General features: G+C 35.5%; 1 protein-coding gene across 1 annotated transcript in view; it reads right to left on the reverse strand.

Moving 5' to 3' along the window:
- The window catches only part of LOC148944445 (TWiK family of potassium channels protein 7-like), a 99,878-nt gene that overhangs the window by 18,383 nt on the left and 58,647 nt on the right, over window positions 1-22,848 (reverse strand). The window contains exon 5 of the mRNA XM_089100099.1: window positions 2,369-2,594. Within this exon, the coding sequence (XP_088956225.1) occupies window positions 2,369-2,594 (226 nt within the window). The remainder of the gene's footprint in view (window positions 1-2,368; window positions 2,595-22,848) is intronic.

Genomic DNA, 22,848 nt, shown 5'->3' on the forward strand with positions numbered 1-22,848 from the left:
AGACGTTTTCAGGGGAGATTTTTCCTGGTAGTGAGGGGGGAGTCGGGCAGGGACGTACGCAGGGACGTACGCAGGGATTTGGGCCCCTGCCGCCCGAAATCTCACGATTTTTTTCATTTCCCCATAATTTTCTGATTTTTCTCACAGAATAATGGGTTTGAAGGATTTGGGCCCCCCCCGAAACAAATTGGCCCCCCCCTAAACAAATTCCTGCGTACGTGCCTGGGGTCGGGGGTTATGTAGGAGGATCTTTCCATGAAGGAAGTTTTCATGGGGGAAGGGACATTGCTATGAAGGGGACGCCGGACTTCCCAGCATTATTTAAAAAAAAGATAAGAAATTAAATATAAAAAATCAAGTTTTTCAACTGCAACAGCAGCAACATCAAAACTTTAAACGAACAGAAAATATTATATATATGATTGAGTTCACCCCTTAGTCAATACCTCACTCTTTAAGCCAAAGATTTTTTAGTATTTTCATAAGAGCTATTTATTCTAATTAACGGCCATTGTGATTAAGCGATCATTTTTAAAGAATTGGAACAAAATTCAAACTTTAGCTTAAATAGCAAGGTAATGACTGGGGGTCGAACCCGCTAATATACGTATTAAAAGTCTATGAATATAGAAGTTCGTGGCGTAAGTTAATTCGTAAGTTACGTATATTGATTACTAATAAAAACGTTCGTAAATAAAATTTAACAAGTCTCGAGAAAGCCATTTAACCGGATAAAAGTACAATTATTATCAATTTTTTTTTTAATTATGCATGTACTGTGAGCCAAAATCAAAACCTGCATTTATTCAAAAACGTTCAAAAACTAAATAAAAAAAACAAGTTTTTTTAACTGAAAGTAAGGAGCGACATTAAAACTTAAAACGAACAGAAATTATTCCGTATATGAAAGGGGCTGTCCCCTCCTCAACGCCTTGCTCTTTACGCTGAAGTTTGACTTTCTCACAACTCTATTTTTTTTAAACAATAAAAAACTTCAGCGTAAACAGCGATTTTTATTGAAATCGGCATCTATTCGTTATGTTCCTAGCTGGATCTTCCAAACCAGTCTGATTAAAATGGCTGTGTGCTACAGTTTTTGACTATGTCATTGTGCCGTCATAAGGGCATGAGATCAAAAGTATAGCTTAGAATTTCCACTCATACTGATCTAAAATCCTTGTATGAATGTGATTTCAGCAAAGTGCAAAATGTCTACTAATCTACTAAAATATTTGACCTATGCAAGGGTACCAAAACTCAAAATGTTTTATTCAGTAAGTCTCAGTCTAGTTTTCTACTACCATACGTCACATATGATGATACTATGAGGAGAGGGGGCTGCATGGGCGATACATCGTTTTTATTGAGTCAAAGCTGCTCCACTGACTATGACAAAAAACCGAAATTAAAATAGCTGCACTTTGTTATGCAATAAAAATAATTTAACTAAAATGCCAATAATTTATGACTATCGAATAAAGCACATTTTGATAGTGTACCAATAGATTAAATTCAGTAATAAGTCACCATGAATTGATACCTCAATAATAATGCCTTTAGTTATATGCAGGTGAGTGATATGAAATGCCTTTTGTGATATGCAGATGAGTTGTAAAGGCGTAACTGAGTATTTGGTCAAAAAGCAAGTTGAAACGGCTAATTTCATCTGCTTTTCCAAGAAAATCTACTGGAAAAACTACATAAAACTGTTTATAAGGAGTTTGTATTTACCACAAATTATCTAAGTTTCAGTGTATTTAATTAACAAAATCAGAAAAGTAAACTTTCTACGGATCCCTACGTTTTCAAATTGAATAATTTCCCTTTACCTTGAATATGTTTCCTTTTCTAAGGAAACTTCGCAAAAAATGATAATTTTATCTTTTTCTCCTTCTTCTGAAAGGGACTAGAACAACATTTAAAAAGATTTCGAGGTACTTGTGTATTATCGCGACACCACTCCAGCGGTGAAGTTAATCTTAATGAGACATACGTAAATAAGATGAAAATATAATACTTTAGTAGCAAAATTATCGAAACTAAAGCAAAGAATTATGGAGACCAGGCCACCCAGAACGCGTTACATTAAATACCAAACCAAAACACAAACTCTATATATTAAATTTTTAATTAAAATATACTTTATCATAGTTTATCTTAATGTGTCTAAGCTAATTGTCCCCGAATGCAGACAGACAAACCGGTTTTACGCAGACAGATCAGACCAAACTTCTAAAGTGGGTTTCTATAATACATAAGTACCTAGGTATTTTGGTCGATAAGAATTTTCCTTGGTAAACGGCTTGTTTGGCACTCCTCACCTCATCTTCAAAAAATAAGTGTCCAAGTCTAAAATCTGTTAACTTACCAGGAACGTAGTCACCAAAACCAATAGTTGTGACAGTAATGAAACAAAAATAGAAGGAATCGAGGTAACTCCATCCTTCCGAGAACATGAAGAAAACACTCCCAATTGCGAGGTAGATTGCAAGGCCAAGCAGGGCAAAAACAACGAGCCATATACGTTTCCCTGTTCTTATCAATCGTCTGTAGTACTGCTTATTCGGGTTTAATCCTTTGTACCTCAATTTCCTCTGAAAAAAATATTTTGACCTTTTTTTTATCGAGCCAATCAGATTCAGTGTATTTTTGTAACCTATTGTCTGATCTTCATTAAATTTATCCAATGTACTCGTTGTCATGCGTACCTACCCATTCTTACTTCGTATCCTTATATATTCCCACAACCTCAATTGACAAAAAGAATGCAAGAACAATCGCTAGCTTCAGTAGAAAGGGAGGTGCTACTCCGAACCCTCACCCCTGCTGCCACCTACAACTTTTTTTAACACCATATATTGGCACGAGAACCACGTGGTTTATGGTTTTTTGTCAATGAGAATTTGAAAAACAGGAATTTTGTCACATTTATGTATGTTTTCTTGGATGGTTATGTGTGTTGGTCGATTTATTTGATGTTTTTCATGGATGTTTAATGGTTTTTGTCAATGAGAATTTGAAAAACAGGAATTTTGTCACATTTATGTATGTTTTCTTGGATGGTTATGTGTGTTGGTTGATTTATTTGATGTTTTTCGTGGATGTCAACATCAAATTATGGATGTTTTATGGTTTTTGTCAGTGAGAATTTGAAAAACAGGGTGACAAGACCACGTGGTTTATGGTTTTCTCACTGAGAATGAAAAACAGGAATTTTCTCACTTGGAAAAACAGGAACATTCTCACTTTGAAAACCATAAACCACGTGGTCCTGTCACGAGTAGCACCTGTGAACTTGATTTACATAAAGTTCGCTGAGAGCGTGCACTTACAACAACAACAACATCAACCTTGGAACACCTGTGCTGTCGACCTCAATTCACCTATCGTGAATCAATAATTCCCCTTAGAAACAACAAATTAATTTCCCCTTTCTTGACAGATCAATCAATCAATGACATCATCTGTCAGACTTTAAAAATTTTCGCCTAGAAACATTTCTCCAGGAATAGATCCAAATCATTAATGTCTTTGCCTCGGGAACAGTTCTACTGGTCGAACTCCAAAGGATATTAATAACCAAAGGACATGGAAACAATTAGGCAAGAAACATCTTAGCGATGAATTGTTTTAGCGCGCGAAAAGGTTTCATATTAATTTGAAATGCGTTAGCGCAGAGATGCCAATAACGAAGGAACACGCTGAATTTGCGTTTAGGGATTATTTGGGCGAAACCGTTTTAGACAGGTTATGGAACTATTTCGGCGAAACAGATAGAGACATTTTAAAAGAAGATTTTTGAAGAGATTTTAGAAGAGAATTTAATGGTGAAACTCTGTGGTCGTTATAATACGCAAGTTTCATTTGAACAGTGTTGTGAGGTCCTCTAACCCAACCCCAAAGGGTTTCAATCCTCCTACCCCAACCCCGAAGGAAGCCCCCGGTCCTCAAAGGCCCCCCAAGCTCTCAAAGGCCCTCCACCGGTCCCCAAATGTCCCCCAGGCCCCCAACTGCCCCCCCGGACACTCAAAGGCCCCCCAAGCTCCCAAAGGGCCACCGGCGCCCCAAAGGCCCACCCAGACCCCCAAATGCCATCCCCGGGCCCCCCAAAGGCCCATCGAGCTCCCAAAGGACCAGCGGGGTCCCAAAGGCCCTCCACCGGTCCCCAAATGTCCCCCAGGCACCCAAAGGCCCTCCCTGTGCCCCAAAGGCCCTCCCTGTGCCCCAAAGGCCCACCCCCGGCCCCCAAAGGTCCCCCGGACCAGAGAAGCGCCGCCGGGAGGCGCCGTGGGCCAGGAAAGCACCGCCGGATGTGCCGCCGGGATGCGCCGTGGGTCAGGACAGCGCCTCAGGGGATGCGCCGCAGGGGAGCCCCGCAGGAAAGTGCCGCAGGATGCGCCGCAGGGATGCGCCGCAAAAAAAAGTAAACTAAAAAGTAAAAATTTCGAAATGTTATCCCCCAAACGCCCTCCTCAGACCCCCAAAGGTCCTCCCCTGGTCCTCAAAGCTCCCCCGGGCACCCAAAGGACCACCCGGCCCTCAAGGGCCCCCGGATCCCCAAAGGTCCTCCCCGGGCCCCAAAGAGTCCCCTCTCCATTTTTTTAATGCTTTTTTATGGCTTTATTATATCTTTTCAGAACAAGTTCCAGAACCTATTTTCCAGATCCACTTTTCAGAACAACTCCAGAGTAAGTTACTTTCTTAATGTCCCTCCTAAACCCATTTTCTAACTTGAAGTACTTATCTTTTTCACCCACAACTATACTCTACAGCTTTTGGATACCTCAACACCAAGAAATATTTTTCAAAAGTCATTTCAGAGCAAGTTACTTTCTTAATGTCACTCCTAAAACCATTTTGCAACTTGAAGAACTTATCTTTTTCACCCTCAACTATACTCTACAGCTTTTTGGATACCTCAACACCAAGAAATACTTTTCAAAGACCATTTCAGAGCAAGTTACTTTCTTAATGTCACTCCTAAATCCATTTTCCATTTTGAAGCACTTATCTTTTTCACTCGAAACTATACTTTACAGCTTTTGGGATACCTCAAAACCAAGAAATACTTTTCAAAGATCATTTCAGAGCAAGTTACTTTCTTAATGTCCATCCTAAACCCATTTTCCAACTTGAAGTACTTATCTTTTTCACCCGAAACTATACTTTACACCTTTTTGGTTACCTTAACACCAAGAAATACTTTTCAAAGATCATTTCAGAGCAAGTTGCTTTCCTAATGTCCCTTCTAAACCCATTTTTCAACTTGAAGTACTTATCTTTTTCACTCGCAACTATACTTTACAGCTTTTTTGGATACCTCAACACCAAGAAATACTTTTCAAGGACCATTTCAGAGCAAGTTGCTTTCCTAATGTCCCTTCTAAACCCATTTTCCAACTTGAACTACTTATCTTTTTCAACCGCAACTATACCTTACAGCTTTTTGGATACCTCAAAACCAAGAAATACTTTTCAAATACCATTTCAGAGCAAGTTACTTTCTTAATGTCCCTCCTAACCCAAGTTTCCAACTTGAAGTACTTATCTTTTTCATCACAACAATACTTTACAGCTTTTTGGATACCTCAACACCAAGAAATACTTTTCAAAGACAATTTCAGAACAATTTACTTTCTTAATGTCCCTCCTAAACTCATTTTTCAAATTGAATTAATTATCTTTTTCACCCACAACTTTACGTTAAACCTTTTGGGATCCATAAACACCAAGAAATACATTTCAAAGATCATTTCAGAGAAAGTTACTTTCTTAATTTCCCTCCTAAACCCATTTTCCAACTTGAAGTACTTATCTTTTTAACCCACAACTATACTTTACAGCTTTTTGGATGCCTCAACACCAAAAAATACTTTTCAAAGACCATTTCAGAGCAAGTTACTTTCTTAATTTCACTCCTAAACCCATTTTCCAACTTGAAGTACTTATCTTTTTGATCACAACTATACCCTACAGCTTTTTGGTTACCTCAAAACCAAGAAATACTTTTCAAAGACCATCTCAGAGAAAGTTACTTTCTTAATATCCCTCCTAAACCCATTTTGCAACTTGAAGTACTTATCTATTTCACCCGAAACTATACTTTACAGCATTTTGGATACCTCAACACCAAGAAATACTTTTCAATGACAATTTCAGAGCAAGTTACTTTCTTAATGTCCCTCAAAAACCCATTTTCCAACTTGAATTACTTATCTTTTTTATCACAACTATACCTTACAGCTTTTTGGATACCTCAAAACCAAGAAATACTTTTCAAAGACCATTTCAGAGTCAGTTACTTTCTTAATGTCCCTCCTAAACCAAGTTTCCAACTTGAATTACTTATCTTTTTCACTCACAACTATACTTTACAGCTTTTTGGTTACCTCAACACCAAGAAATACTTTTCAAAGACCATTTCAGAGCAAGTTACTTTCTTAATCTCACTCCTAAACCCATTTTCCAACTTGAAATACTTATCTTTTTCACACACAACTATACTTTACAGCTTTTTGGTTACCTCAACACCAAGAAATACTTTTCAAAGACCATTTCAGAGCAAGTTACTTTCCTAATGTCCCTCCTAAACCTATTTTGCAACTTGAAGTACTTATCTTTTTCACCACAACTATAGTTTACAGCTTTTTGGTTACCTCAACACCAAGAAATACTTTTCAAAGACCATTTCAGAGCAAGTTACTTTCTTAATGTCCCTCTTAAACCAATTTTCCAACTTGAAGTACTTATCTTTTTCACCCAAAACAATACTTTGCAGCTTTTTCGATACCTCAACACCAAGAAATAATTTTCAAAGACCATTTCAGAGCAAGTTACTTTCTTAATGTCCCTCCTAAACCCATTGTGCAACTTGAAGTTCTTATCTTTTTCACCCACAACTATACATTACATCTTTTTTGATAACTCAACACCAATAAATACTTTTAAAAGACAATTTCATATAACGTTAATTTCTTAATTTCCCTCCTAAACCCATTTTAAAATTTGAAGTACTTATCTTTTTCACCACAACCAGATCATACAGCTTTTTGGATACCTCAACACCAAGAAATACTTTTCAAAAACCATTCAGGGCAAGTTACTTTCTTAATGTCCCTCCTAAACCCATTTTCCGACTTGAAGTACTTATTTTTTTCATCCGCAACTGTACTTTACAGCATTTCTGTTACCTCAACACTAAGAAATACTTTTCAAAGACCATTTCAGAGCAAGTTACTTTCTTAATGTCCATCCTAAACCCATTTTACAACTTGAAGTATTTATCTTTTTCACCCACTTTCTCAATGGAAAAAGAAATTAGTTTTTAATCAATTCTATTTTTCCAAATAATATAAAAATTTTCCACTTCGGTTCACATTTTTCTCAAAGGGATGAAAAAATTTAAAATAATGTTCCAAATTTTCTCAACAAAGTGAAGAAAAGTTTATGATCTCTTCTGAATTTTACCAAAGAACACGCTCCAATTCTAATTTCTCCAGAGAAAACAAAAATCTTCCAATTCAGTTCTTTATTTCACAAAGACATAAAGAAATTTAAAGTTCAATTCTAATTTTTCGGTGGAAGATAGAAAAAGTAATAACAAACTTGTGAATATTTTCATGGAAGATGAAAAGTTCTTGTCCGATTTAAAATTTTCTCAACGAAGTGAAGAAAAGTTCAAGTTCTCTTCTGAACTTTACCAAAGAACACACTTCAATGCTAATTTCTCCAGAGAAAACAAAAATCTTCCACTTAAATTCTTAATTTCACAAAGACATAAAGAAATTTAAAGTTCAATTTAAATTTTTCGGTGGAAGATGGAAAAAGTAATACCATACTTGTGAATATTTTCCCGGAAGATAAAAAGTTCTAGTTCAATTTACAATTTCCTCAACGAAGTGAAGAAAAGGTCAAGTTCTCTTCTGAATTTTACTAAAGAACACAATACAATTCTAATTTCACCAGAGAAAATAAAAATCTTCCACTTAAGTTCTTTATTTCACATTGACATAAAGAAATTTAGAGTTCAATTCTAAATTTTTCGGCGGAAGATAGAAAAAGTAATACCATACTTGTGAATATTTTCATGGAAGATAAAAAGTTCTAGTTCAATTTACAATTTCCTCAACGAGGTGAAGAAAAGTTCAAGTTCTCTTCTGAATTTTACTAAAGAACACAATTCAATTCTAATTTCACCAAAGAAAATAAAAATCTTCCACTTAAGTTCTTTATTTCACAATGACATAAAGAAATTTAAAGTTCATTTCTAAATTTTTCGGTGGAAGATAGAAAAAGTAATACCATACTTGTGAATATTTTCATGGAAGATGAAAAGTTCTACTTCAATTTTAAATTTTCTCAAAGAAGTGAAGAAAAGTTCAAGTTCTCTTCTGAACTTTACCAAAGAACACAATTCAATTCTAATTTCTCCAGAGAAAATAAAAATCTTCCACTTCAGTTCTTTTTTTCACAAAGACATAAAGAAATTTAAAGTTCAATTCTAATTTTTGGTGGAAGATAGAAAAAGTAATACCATACTTGTGAATATTTTCCCGGAAGATAAAAAGTTCTAGTTCAATTTACAATTTCCTCAACGAAGTGAAGAAAAGGTCAAGTTCTCTTCTGAATTTTACTAAAGAACACAATTCAATTCTAATTTCTCCAGAGAAAACAAAAATATTCCAATTAAGTTCTTTATTTCACAATGACATAAAGAAATTTAAAGTTCAATTCTAAGTTTTTTGGTGGAAGATAGAAAAAGTAATACTATACTTGTGAATATTTTACCGGAAGATAAAACGTTCTAGTTCAACTTAAAATTTACTCAAAGAAGTGAAGAAAAAGTTCAAGTTCTCATCTGAATTTTACTAAAGAACACAATTCAATTCTAATTTCACCAGAGAAAATAAAAATCTTCCACTTCACCTCTTTATTTCACAAGGACATAAAGAAATTTAAAGTTCAATTCTAAATTTATCCATGGAAGATAGAAAAAGTAATACCATACTTGTGAATATTTTCACGGAAGATAAAAAGTTCTAGTTCAATTAAAATTTTCTCGACATAGTGAATAAAAGTTCAAGTTCTCTTCTGAACTTTACCAAAGATCACACTTCAATTCTAATTTCTCCAGAGAAAATAAAAATATTCAACTTCAGTTTTAAGTTCCCCAAAGAAATAAAGAAATTTAAAGTTCTATTCTAAATTTTTAGATGAAAGATAGAAAAAGTAATACTATGATTGTGATTATTTTCCATGAAGATCAAAATTTTTAATTTATTTATAATTTTTCTTAAATTTTGTTCTGATTTTTCTCAAAGAAATAAAAAATTTAAAGTTCTGTTCCAAATTTTTCATAGAAGATAGAAAAAGTTATACATTGATTGTGAATATTCAACATGAAGATATGGAACTCCACTTTAATTCAGAGTTTTCTCGAAGAAGTGCAAAATGTTCAAGTTCTCTTCTGAATTTTCTTAAAGAAGAGAAAAAGTTAGCTCAATTCTGAATTTTACCCATGAAAATGAAAAACCTTCCACTTCAATTCAAAATTTCTCAAAGACATAAAAATTTAAATTTCAGTTCTAAACTTTTCTGTAGAAGATAGGAAAAGTTATACTATGATTGTGATTATTTTCCAGTGAAGATAAAAAGTTTCACTTTAATTCTAATTTTCTTAAATTCATTTCCTATTTTTTGAAAATATATTAAAATTTTAAATTGTTTTATTTTGGTTAGTTTAACTTATCATGAGCGCTCACGATAAGTTAACCTAACCTTTTCCGGCGAGTATGGTTACGTTAGGCTAGATTAAGTTAGGTTAAGTTAGGTTAGGTTAGCCCACGGACGCTTCACTTAGGTTAGCTTAGCTTAGGTGAGAGACAGGCAAAAGTTAGGTGTATGATTAGGTTAGGTTAGGTTAGATTAAGTTAGGTTAGGTTAGTTAGGTTAGGCTAGGTTAGCCTACGTACGCGCGCGTACGTAGGCTAACCTAGCCTAACCTAACTTAACCTAACCTAACTTAATCTAACCTAACCTAACCTAATCATACACCTAACTTTTTGCCTGTCTCTCACCTAAGCTAAGCTAACCTAAGTGAAGCGTACGTGGGCTAACCTAACCTAACTTAACCTAACCTAACTTAATCTAGCCTAACCTAACCATACTCGCCGGAAAAGGTTAGGTTAACTTATCATGAGCGATCATGATAAGTTAACCTAACCTAACTTAAACAATTTAAATTTTTAATATCTTTGCAAAAAATCGGAACTGAATTTAAGAAAATTAGAATTAAAGTGAAACTTTTTATCTTCACTGGAAAATAATCACAATCATATTATAACTTTTCCTATCTTCTACAGAAAAGCTTAGAACTTAAAATTAAATTTTTATGTCTTTGAGAAATTTTGAACTGAAGTGGAATGTTTTTTCATTTTCATGGGTAAAATTCAGAATTGAGCTAACTTTTTTCTATTCTTTAAGAAAATTCAGAAGAGAACATGAACATTTTGAACTTCTTCGAGAAAACTCTGAATTAAAGTGGAGTTCCTTATCTTCATGTTGATATTCACAATCAATGTATAACTTTTTCTATCTTCTATGAAAAATTTGGAACAGAACTTTAAATTTTTTATTTCTTTGAGAAAAATCAGAACCAAATTTAAGAAAAATTATAAATAAAGTGAAACTCTTGATCTTCATGGAAAATAATCACAATCATATTATTACTTTTTCTTTCTTTCAGCTAAAAATTTAGAATAGAACTTTAAATTTCTTTATTTCTTTGGGGAACTTAAAACTGAAGTGGAATATTTTTATTTTCTATTGAGCAATTGGAATTTAAGTGTGTTCTTTGGTAAAGTTCAGAAGAGAACTTTAACTTTTCTTCACTATGTTGATAAAATTTTAATTGAAATAGAACATTTTATCTTCCGTGAAAATATTCACAATTATGGTATTACTTTTTCTATCTTCCACGGATAAATTTAGAATTGAACTTTAAATTTCTTTATGTCCTTTTGAAATATAGAGGTGAAGTGGAAGATTTTTATTTTCTATGGTGAAATTAGAATTGAATTGTGTTCTTTAGTAAAATTCAGATGAGAACTTGAACTTTTCTTCACTTCGTTGAGTAAATTTTAAATTGAACTAGAACTTTTTATCTTCCGGTAAAATATTCACAAGTATAGTATTACTTTTTCTATCTTCCACCGAAAAACTTAGAATTGAACTTTAAATTTCTTTATGTCTTTGTGAAATAAAGAACTTAATTGGAAGATTGTTGTTTTCTCTGGAGAAATTAGAATTGAATTGTGTTCTTTAGTAAAATTCAGAAGAGAACTTGACCTTTTCTACACTTCGTTGAGGAAATTGTAAATTGAACTAGAACTTTTTATCTTCCGGGAAAATATTCACAAGTATGGTATTACTTTTTCTATCTTCCACCAAAAATTAGAATTGAACTTTAAATTTCTTTATGTCTTTGTGAAAAAAGAACTGAAGTGGAAGATTTTTATTTTCTCTGGAGAAATTAGAATTGAATTGTGTTCTTTGGTAAAGTTCAGAAGAGAACTTGAACTTTTCTTCACTTCTTTGAGAAAATTTAAAATTGAAGTAGAACTTTTCATCTTCCATGAAAATATTCACAAGTATGGTATTACTTTTTCTATCTTCCACCGAAAAATTTAGAAATGAACTTTAAATTTCTTTATGTCATTGTGAAATAAAGAAATTAAGTGGAAGATTTTTATTTTCTTTGGTGACATTATAATTGAATTGTGTTCTTTAGTAAAATTCAGAAGAGAACTTGAGATTTTCTTAACTTCGTTGAGGAAATTGTAAATTGAACTAGAACTTTTCATCTTCCATGAAAATATTCACAAGTATGGTATTACTTTTTCTATCTTCCGCCGAAAAATTTAGAATTGAACTTTAAATTTCTTTATGTCAATGTGAAATAAAGAACTTAAGTGGAATATTTTTATTTTCTCTTGTGAAATTAGAATTGAATTGTGTTCTTTAGTAAAATTCAGAAGAGAACTTGACCTTTTCTTCACTTCGTTGAGGAAATTGTAAATTGAACTAGAACTTTTTATCTTCCGGGAAAATATTCACAAGTATGGTATTACTTTTTCCATCTTCCACCGAAAAATTTATAATTGAACTTTAAATTTCTTTATGTCTTTGTGAAATTAAGAATTTAAGTGGAAGATTTTTGTTTTCTCTGGAGAGATTAGCATTGAAGTGTGTTCTTTGGTAAAGTTCAGAAGATAACTTGAACTTTTCTTCATTTCGTTGAGAAAATTTTAAATTGGACAAGAACTTTTCATATTCCAGGAAAATATTCACAAGTTTGGTATTACTTTTTCTATCTTCCACCGAAAAATTAGAATTGAACTTTAAATTTCTTTATGTCCTTGTGAAATAAAGAACTGAATTGGAAGATTTATGTTTTCTCTGGAGAAATTAGAATTGGAGCGTGTTCTTTGGTAAAATTCAGAAGAGATCATAAACTTTTCTTCACTTTGTTGAGAAAATTTGGAACATTATTTTAAATTTTTTCATCCCCTTGAGAAAAATATGAACCGTAGTGGAAAATTTTTATATTATTTGGAAAAATAAAATTGATTAAAAACTAATTTCTTTTTCCATTGAGAAAGTGAGCGAAAAAGATAAGTACTTCAAGTTGTAAAATGGGTTTAGGATGGACATTAAGAAAGTAACTTGCTCTGAAATGGTCTTTGAAAAGTATTTCTTAGTGTTGAGGTAACCAAAATGTTGTAAACTACAGTTGCGGTTGAAAAATATAAGTACTTCAAGTTGGAAACTGGGTTTAGGAGGGACATTAAGAAAGTAACGTGCTCTGAAAGGTTTTTTAAAAGTAATTATTGTTGGTGAGGGATCAAAAAATATTTCTGATATTTTTGTTTTTTAAATTATAAGTTAATAAATGTTTAAAAAGTGTTTATGAGAGACATTAAGAAATTAACTTTCTCTGAAATGGTCTTTGAAAAGTATTTCTTGGTGCTGAGGTATCCAAAAAAGCTTTAAACTACAGTTGAGGATTAAAAAGATAAATACTTCTAGGTGCAAAATGGGTTTAAGAGGGACATTTAGAAAGTAACTTGCTCTGAAATACTCTTTGAAAAGTATTTCTTGGTGTTGAGGTATCCAAAAAAGCTGTAAAGTATAGTTTTGGTTGAAAATGATAAGTACTTCAAGTTGGAAAATGGGTTTAGGAGGGAGTTTAGGAAAGTAACTTGCTCTGAAATGGTCTTTGAAAAGTAGTTCTTGGTGTTGAGGTAACCAAAAAGCTGTAAAGTATAGTTGTGTGTGAAAAAGATAAGTATTTCAAGTTGGAAAATGGGTTTAGGAGTGAGATTAAGAAAGTAACTTGCTCTGAAATGGTCTTTGAAAAGTATTTCTTGGTGTTGAGGTAACCAAAAAGCTGTAAAGTATAGTTGTGGGTGAAAAAGATAAGTACTTCAAGTTGGAAAATGGGTTTAGGAGTGACATTAAGAAAGTAACTTGCTCTGAAATGGTCTTTGAAAAGTATTTCTTGGTGTTGAGGTAACCAAACAGCTGTAAAGTATAGTTGTGGATGACAAAGATAAGTAATTCAAGTTGGAAAATGGGTTTAGGAGGGACATTAAGAAAGTAACTTGCTCTGAAAAGATCCTTGAAAAGTATTTCTTGGTGTTGAGGTATCCAAAAAGCTGTAAGGTATAGTTGTGATGAAAAAGATAATTACTTCAAGTTGCAAAATGGGTTTAGGAGGGACATTAAGAAAGCAACTTGCTCTGAAATGGTCTTTGAAAAGTATTTCTTGGTGTTGAGGTATCCAAAATGCTGTAGAGTATAGTTTCGGGTGAAATAGATAAGTACTTCAAGTTGCAAAATGGGTTTAGGAGTGACATTAAGAAAGTAACTTTCTCTGAGATGGTCTTTGAAAAGTATTTCTTGGTGTTGAGGTAACCAAAAAGCTGTAGGGTATAGTTGTGATCAAAAAGATAAGTACTTCAAGTTGCAAAATGGGTTTAGGAGTGTAATTAAGAAAGTAACTTGCTCTGAAATGGTCTTTGAAAAGTATTTCTTGGTGTTGAGGCATCCAAAAAGCTGTGAAGTATAGTTGTTGGTGAAAAATATAATTACTAAAAGTTGGAAAATGCAGTTATTATGGACATTAATAAATTAACTTGCTCTGAAATTGTCTTTGAAAAGTATTTCTTGGTGTTTAGTTAAAAATAAATCTGCAATGTATAGATGTGATTGAAAAATATAAGTACTCCATTTTGGAAGATGTTTTTAGGAGGGAAATTAAGAAAGTAATTTGCTCTGAAATGGTCTATGAAAAGTATTTCTTGGTTTTGAGGTATCCAAAAATCTGTAATGTATCGATGTGATGAAAAAAATAAGTAATTCAAGTTGGACACTTGGTTTAGGAGGGAAATTAAGAAAGTAACTTGCTCTGAAATGGTCTGAAAAGTATTTCTTGGTTTTGAGGTATCCAAAAAGCTGTAAGGTATAGTTGCGGTTGAAAAAGATAAGTACTTCAAGTTGGAAAATAGGTTTAGAAGGGACATTAGGAAAGTAACTTGCTCTGAAATGGTCCTTGAAAAGTATTTCTTGGTGTTGAGGTATCCAAAAAAGCTGTAAAGTATAGTTGCGAGTGAAAAATATAAGTACTTCAAGTTGGAAAATGGGTTTAGAAGGGACATTAAGAAAGCAACTTGCTCTGAAATGATCTTTGAAAAGTATTTCTTGGTGTTAAGGTAACCAAAAAGATGTAAAGTATAGTTTCGGGTGAAAAAGATAAGTACTTCAAGTTGGAAAATGGGTTTAGGATGGACATTAAGAAAGTAACTTGCTCTGAAATGGTCTTTGAAAAGTATTTCTTGGTGTTGAGGTATCCAAAAACCTGTAAAGTATAGTTGTGGGTGAAAAAAGATAAGTACTTCAAGTTAGAAAATGGATTTAGGAGCGAAATTAAGAAAGTAACTTGCTCTGAAATGGTCTTTGAAAAGTATTTCTTGGTGTTGAGGTAACCAAAAAGCTATAAAATATAGTTGTGTTTGAAAAAGATAAGTACTTCAAGTTGGAAAATAGGTTTAGGAGAGACATCAAGAAAGTAACTTGCTCTGAAATGACTTTTTAAAAATATTTCTTGGTGTTGAGGTATCCAAAAGCTGTAAAGTATAGTTGTGGGTGAAAAAGATAAGTACTTCAAGTTAGAAAATGGGTTTAGGAGGGACATTAAGAAAGTAACTTACTCTGAAGTTGTTCTGAAAAGTGGATCTGGAAAATAGGTTCTGGAACTTGTTCTGAAAAGATATAATAAAGCCATAAAAAAGCATTAAAAAAATGGAGAGGGGACTCTTGGGGGCCCGGGGAGGACCTTTGGGGATCCGGGGGCACTTGAGGGCCGGGTGGTCCTTTGGGTGCCCGGGGGAGCTTTGAGGACCAGGGGAGGACCTTTGGGGGTCTGAGGAGGGCGTTTGGGGGATAACATTTCGAAATTTTTACTTTTTAGTTTACTTTTTTTTTGCGGCGCATCCCTGCGGCGCATCCTGCGTCGCTTTCCTGCGGTGCCTCCCTGCGGTGCATCCCCTGCGGCGCTTTCCTGACCCGCAGCGTATCCCTGCGGCACATCCTGCGGCGCTTTCCGGGCCCCCGGCGCATCCCGGCGGCGCTTCTCGGGTCCGGGGTACCTTGGGGGGCCGGGGGAGGGTCTTTGGGGCACAGGGAGGGCCTTTGGGGCACAGGGAGGGCCTTTGGGTGCCTGGTGGACATTTGGGGACTGGTGGAGGGCATTTGGGACCCCGCTAGTTCTTTGGGAGCTCGATGGGCCTTTGGGGGGCCCGGGGATGGCATTTGGGGGTCTGGGTGGGCCTTTGGGGCTTCGGTGGCCCTTTGGGAGCTTGGGGGGCCTTTGAGTGTCCGGGGGGGCAGTTGGGGGCCTGGGGGACATTTGGGGACCGGTGGAGGGCCTTTGAGAGCTTGGGGGGCCTTTGAGGACCGGGGGCTTCCTTCGGGGTTGGGGTAGGAGGATTGGAACCCTTTGGGGTTGGGTTAGAGGACCTCACAACACTGTTCAAATGAAACTTGCGTATTATAACGACCACAGAGTTTCACCATTAAATTCTCTTCTAAAATCTCTTCAAAAATCTTCTTTTAAAATGTCTCTATCTGTTTTGCCGAAATAGTTCCATAACCTGTCTAAAACGGTTTCGCCCAAATAATCCCTAAACGCAAATTCAGCGTGTTCCTTTGTTATTGGCATCTCTGCGCTAACGCATTTCAAATTACTATGAAACCTTTTCGCGCGCTAAAACAATTCATCGCTAAGATGTTTCTTGCCTAATTGTTTCTATGTCCTTTGGTTATTAATATCCTTTGGAGTTCGACCAGTAGAACTGTTCCCGAGGCAAAGACATTAATGATTTGGATCTATTCCTGGAGAAATGTTTCTAGGCGAAAATTTTTAAAGTCTGACACATGATGTCATTGATTGATTGATCTGTCAAGAAAGAGGAAATTAATTTGTTGTTTCTAAGGGGAATTATTGATTCACGATAGGTGAATTGAGGTCGACAGCACAGGTGTTCCAAGGTTGATGTTGTTGTTGTTGTAAGTGCACGCTCTCAGCGAACTTTATGTAAATCAAGTTCACAGGTGCTACTCGTGACAGGACCACGGGGGGTTTTGTTTTGAATGGTTGAAAGGTACTGTTTTTAAAAGTGATAAAATTACAGTTTTTTCATTATAAGTGAGAAAAACAAAAACCACCTGGTCTTGTCACCCAGTTTTTCAAATTCTCACTGACAAAAACCATAAAACATCCATAATTTGATGTTGACATCCACGAAAAACATCAAATAAATCAACCAACACACATAACCATCCAATAAAACATACATAAATGTGACAAAATTCCTGTTTTTCAAATTCTCACTGACAAAAACCATTAAACATCCATGAAAAACATCAAATAAATCGACCAACACACATAACCATCCAATAAAACATACATAAATTTGACAAAATTCCTGTTTTTCAAATTCTCATTGACAAAAAACCATAAACCACGTGGTTCTCGTGCCAATATATGGTGTTCAAAAAAGTTGTAGGTGGCAGCAGGGGTGAGGGTTCGGAGTAGCACCTCCCTTTCTACTAGCTTCACCATACTTCTTTTAATACTTTCCAACCATTCCCAATTTAAACTGAAAACTCAGGTGATAATCAAACTACTAGGGCCGATTTGAAGACCCTTCTCACTAATTTCTTCCTTTTTTCATTAATCAAAAAAACTTCTTCCATAAAATAAGTCTTTGTGGTCTCGGTTTGACCCGATTATTTATTGTAATTTTTGTTCGTTTTGGGCTTCATTTATTTATCGATGCTGATTTGTGGTAGTTTCACGCTTGGTAGATTATTTGATTTTATTTTTGCTCATTTTTGTTTTAATGGAATTCTTTACTTTTCTTTGAAAAACTAATTTTGTGGAAAAAGTTTTTTAATTTCTGTTCGTTTTATACTGACATAGTCTTTTTAGGGAAAAATAAAAAAATACTTTAAATCTTTTCTTTTTTTAAGACTTAATAGTTTGGCCCGTTATTTGTATGCTGAAGAAAATTTTCCCATCATTCTTAACAGCTTACAGCCTTTTAAAAATCTGGACGCAAATAGTAGTATTTAATTTAGTTTCATACCTCCTCTAGTTGACCTGAAAGAGAAAAATTGATACCATTCGCAAAAAAATCTGTTTACTTTATTTGATAGTTTGGATACACTTTTGAATTGGTTAAATTTTAAGAGCAGAAGTAGCCCCGAAAGTTAGAACATAATACCCTCAGTCGTTCTTGGGATGGCTGAGATGCCTTATTGGTAATTAGCATTAATAAGGTGCATTTGATTTAATATTATGGCAACATTTTGTTTTTAGACAAAATGGGCAAATAGGAGGGTGGGCGCGGGAGGGGAACTAGTTGCCCTCCAATCACTTTCGACTATTAAAAAGGGCATTAAACGGGGTTACTTTGAACTAAAAGTACCTTTTTTCCTCCTTTATTTCGCAGTAAATTTTGTAAATGGTAACATAACAACCTAGAAACACATTTCAATATGTATTTCTGACCGCTTAAGAGGGTGGACGTTAGTAGAGATGACCCTATTGATACAAACGGGGCTCCTTATATGGGCATAGAATACTGACGGGGTACCAAATAAGGGCATAGCCTCCCTAGGGAGAATGATTACGTAATGGGGTCAATGACCTCTTTTTCCAAGGTCGATGTTGTTGTTGTTGTAAGTGCACGCTCTCAGCGAATGTCAAGGTCGATTTATTTGTTGTTGTTGTTGTAAGTGCACGCTCTCAGCGAATGTTATGATCCAGAAATAGTATTTGTTGTTGTTTTGGTCATGTACATGCTCTCAGCGAATGTCAAGGTCGATTTATTTGTTGTTGTTGTTGTAAGTGCACGCTCTCAGCGAATGTTATGATCCAGAAATAGTATTTGTTGTTGTTTTGGTCATGTACATGCACGAGGCGAATGTCATGGTGTCCAGAAAGAGTATTTGTTGTTGTTGCTCTCACCAATGTTATGACTCTCCCGGAAACAGTTAGATCACGTGTTTCCTTCTCAGCCAATCAGCGAGTCGGTTACATCCTCCTTCTCAGCCAATCAGAGACCTGCTTACATATAGTTTCCCCGTTACATAACAATTCACCCTTGAGATTTTTTATATAACGGGCATGCAATGTGATTCAATTATCAGAAAGTATTTTGACGCTGTGTAAACAACAATGGATAAATTTAACTCTTTAGAAGTCTTGGCAGCCGCAATTAGCAATGTAAGTTCTGTTTTCATTATTTTTATTTTCAAAATAAAATTGTTTTCCGTGGTCACCCTCTCCTATCTTCGAGTAAACCCTCCCCCCCCCACAAACAATACAAACAACACTTTACAATCTTTATACTCACTAGGAAAACATAAAATATATTCTTTTACACTCAAAACCTAACCCCATCCCCCATTGTTTTACAATCAAATTCTCGCAAAAAGAAATAATTTTCTTTTCGTTAAAGTTTGACTTTTCTCTATTGTGATTTAGTGTCTACTGACTTCTGTCAATTTTTAATGTAAATACCGTTCTGTTTTGACACAAGGCTCTCCGGTGCGAGGCATATAATTAGCTCTGACCCTTTTTAAAGCATTTCCTGCTCATTAGCAGTTTAGTTTCCAAAGATTTCACAGATTCAAAAGGACACGGCTAAAAACATGTTTTTATTTATTGGATAACTGAAAAAGAATCATAGCTCAGATCAATGCTTCGATGTTTGACTAAATATACACATTTTCAACGTTTAGTATTAGGAGGGGGGATTTTCTTCAAACAAACTAGGCCGGCTTTTGAACGGCTCAGTGAGCTGTAATTCTCAGATTCAAAAGGATGCGACTAAAAACATGTTTTTATATATTGGATAACTGAAATAGAACCATAGCTTAGATCAATGCTTAGATGTTTGACTAATATTCACATTTTCAACGTTTAGTATTAGGAGGGGGGATTTTCTTCAAACAAACTAGGTCGGCTTTTGAACGGCTCAGTGAGCTGTAATTCTCAGATTCAAAAGGATGCGATATCTTTTGCTGTGGGGAGGGGGTATTTTTCCATGTCTTTTCTCAGGGATTATTTTCCTCGGGGTGTTTTTTCTGGGGGTAGGGTAAATACCAGCTATCGTAAAAGGACATGGAAAGATAAAAAATAGCGTTAATACTTTAAATGCATCAAACAAGGCATGCTCAATACAGATTAAAACCAGAAAAGAACAGAAATGCCTAAAAATAAGAAATTAGGCTGACTTATATAGGCCGGCTTTTGAACGGCTCAGTGAGCGATAATTCTCAGATTCAAAAGGATGCGATATCTTTCGCTGGGGGGAGGGGGTATTTTTACATGTCTTTTCTCAGGGATTATTTTCCTCGGGGTGTTTTTTCTGGGGGTATGGTAAATACCAGCTATCGTAAAAGGATATGGAAAGATAAAAAATAGCGTTAATACTTTAAATGCATCAAACAAGGCATGCACAATGCAGATTAAAACCAGAAAAGAACAGAAACGTCTAAAAATAAGAAAGTAGGCTGACTTATATAGGCCGGCTTTTGAAGGGCTCAGTGAGCCGTAATTCTCAGATTCAAAAAAAGGATGCAATTAGTATATTTCACGAAATTTTTTTACGTTATGCTGTCTTTGCGATAAATACTTTTCTAAACAAATTATGTTTAATAACTTTCCTTCTGTGAAAATGGGAAAATTAATTCAATACTAACTTTTTTCTTCTCTTCTTTTTAAGGCCAATTATGAAGAATGCGTGCCCCCTCCATCCAAGAAAGCCAGAGATGACAAGACAGCCCCATCAGTGCCAGCCCCAATGCAGCCTGGGTTTAAGTTAAAGAGAGAGTGGACGGCTTCTTATAATATGGTGAACCCTGCCGAAGCTATGCAAAATCGTGAAATAGCCGGCCCAGTCGCACAAGAACATAGCGACGTCGCCCCGTCCACCCTCCAGCATGCACTACCTGGTCCTTCGGGTGCCCAAGTGCAGCCGGGATACGCAAATGTAAGCGTTTTTTCCTACCTTTCTATTTATTCATTTTTCAGTCCTTTTCAATCCCAATATAAAATTATCTCTGTGAGATATTAACCCCTCACCCCAACCAATGTTTTAAATTTATCTCCCTCGGAGATATCTAAATGTAATTTTTTACAATGAAACCACTCTTGTCTCTGCTCCCTCCTCCCTCGGAGATATCTAAATGTAATTTTTTGCATAGAAACCGCTCTTTTCTAATCTTTGCTATCGCTTCGATATCTCATAAGTGAATATTTTTAGGTAATTTCTATTAATAATCACTGCCTTTGAAACTCAAAATGCTATTTTTTCTAATCTTTGCTATTTTATCTGTTGCTATTTCTTAGCTGTTATGTCATAAGCGAATATTTTTCAAGGGTAATTTCAATTAAAGCTCACCATTTGAAACTCAAAATCCCCTATTTTTCACAATTGATTATCACAAAGTTTCAAGAGAATGAACTGAGTGAGATTATTCACATTTATCTATTTGTCACATATGAACCCCGTAATTTGCGCAAGGATATTTTAAAATAACTTTCAATCTTACAAAGCCTTGCCAATATTTTAGTGATGTGGAAACATTGTTGAATAAGAATTAACGGTTCTCGAATTTAATTGTACTGTTTCCCAGAGAATACGCTTGGAAACAGAACAGACTTGCGATTAAAAATAATCTAGGCTCATTTGGAGACATAGACAACCTGTAAGGGGAGTAGGCGAAACGACTTATGCCACCTAACAATACGGTTTTTTGGGGCATTAGGTAAACGGCTGGGAGCCGCGGAGCCCGGAATGCGCCAATGGGTCCGGGGAGTGCTGGGGGGGCAAGGTTAGGGAGGTGCCGGGGGGATGCGCCACGGGTCAAGGAAGTGCCACAGGGATGCGCCACGGGCCCGAGAAGCATCACAGGAAGCAATGCGGGGCCCGAGAAGCCCCACAGAGATGCGCTGTGGCTCCGAATAGCGCAACGGATGGTCCGGGAAGCGCTGTGGGACAAGGTTAGGGGGGGGGGGGGCGTTGGGGGGAGCGCCGAAAAAAAAAAAAATTGAAAACTTTGAAAATAAACGATCAAATTGTCGCCTTCTATGTCATATCTTAGATTATCTTCAGTTAAATTAACCAAATGTTATTAAGCAATAATAATCCAAATTTTAACAGTAGGGGTGATTTGAACACTTTGAAAATAAGTTATTTTTCATCTATAGGTTGTCCTGGTTCCATACTCCCCATCTCCCCCCTGATCGTCAGTTGGAGAAGGAGAAGAAGATGCACATGTGGAGCTCCCCAACAATTCACTATGGAATGATTTACATCAAATTCCAGATAATATTGATGAGTTTCTATATTATTTTTTAACTAATTTAGATAATAGCACAGTTGAACTGGGGGAATTACCTTTGATAAGACAAAACAAATTGCAAATTTTAGACTTTTTTCCCCGGGATTTACCAGGTAACCATCCACCCGCCTAAACCATATCTACGCCCATACGACCACCTTAAGGGGTGCATTCGCATGATTTGGTTGCCAAGGGGGGGGTAGGTTGAATTCTCACCCCGCGGGAGGGGGTTACAACTCTCCCAGACTTTCAGCTGTCCAACAGAATTTTAAATAATATAGTTGTTTTCACTGCAATGTTTGGTGACCCTTTTAATTCGCTTTTGTGTGGTAATTTTGTTTTTGACCCCGTAGAAATTGTACACAACTATGTAGATAAAATTCGCGCACTTCTGGAGAATCAAATTCAGTTGTGGGGAGGTAGGGATTCAATTAAGGTTTCCATTGTTCTAAAAGTTTTTTATTTGAATGAGGAAAAAAGCGAAGTTTATTATCATTTTATACATTCCGAGATGCGTTTGGTTTATTGAAATTTAGAAAATGTTGAGGGAGCTTTCATAGATTGGGTCGATCAAATTATAACGCCTCTCGAGAACTTTAATGAAAACAGTAGTGGCTCTCTAGTTCTTTTTGTTGAAAATTTAAGTGTTAATATTTGTAAAATTAAGAGAGATTTTATTTTAAGAGGGGGGCATTGGGGTAAGGGCATAGTTTTAAAATATAATCCAGATCTAGTAGGTTGTCGTGGTGTCCAGCGGATCTGTTTTGAAACAGGTCAAAAGTGCTTCAGATATGCTTTCCTCATATCAGCATTCGAGCCTCTAGATCGAGACGCTAACAAGAAGAATTTATATTACTGGGCTATACACGGGAA

This window comes from Artemia sp. Qi Xiang Cuo, chromosome 14 (genome assembly GCF_049724085.1).
Source record: "Artemia sp. Qi Xiang Cuo chromosome 14, ASM4972408v1, whole genome shotgun sequence".
Taxonomy (NCBI): domain Eukaryota; kingdom Metazoa; phylum Arthropoda; class Branchiopoda; order Anostraca; family Artemiidae; genus Artemia; species Artemia sp. Qi Xiang Cuo.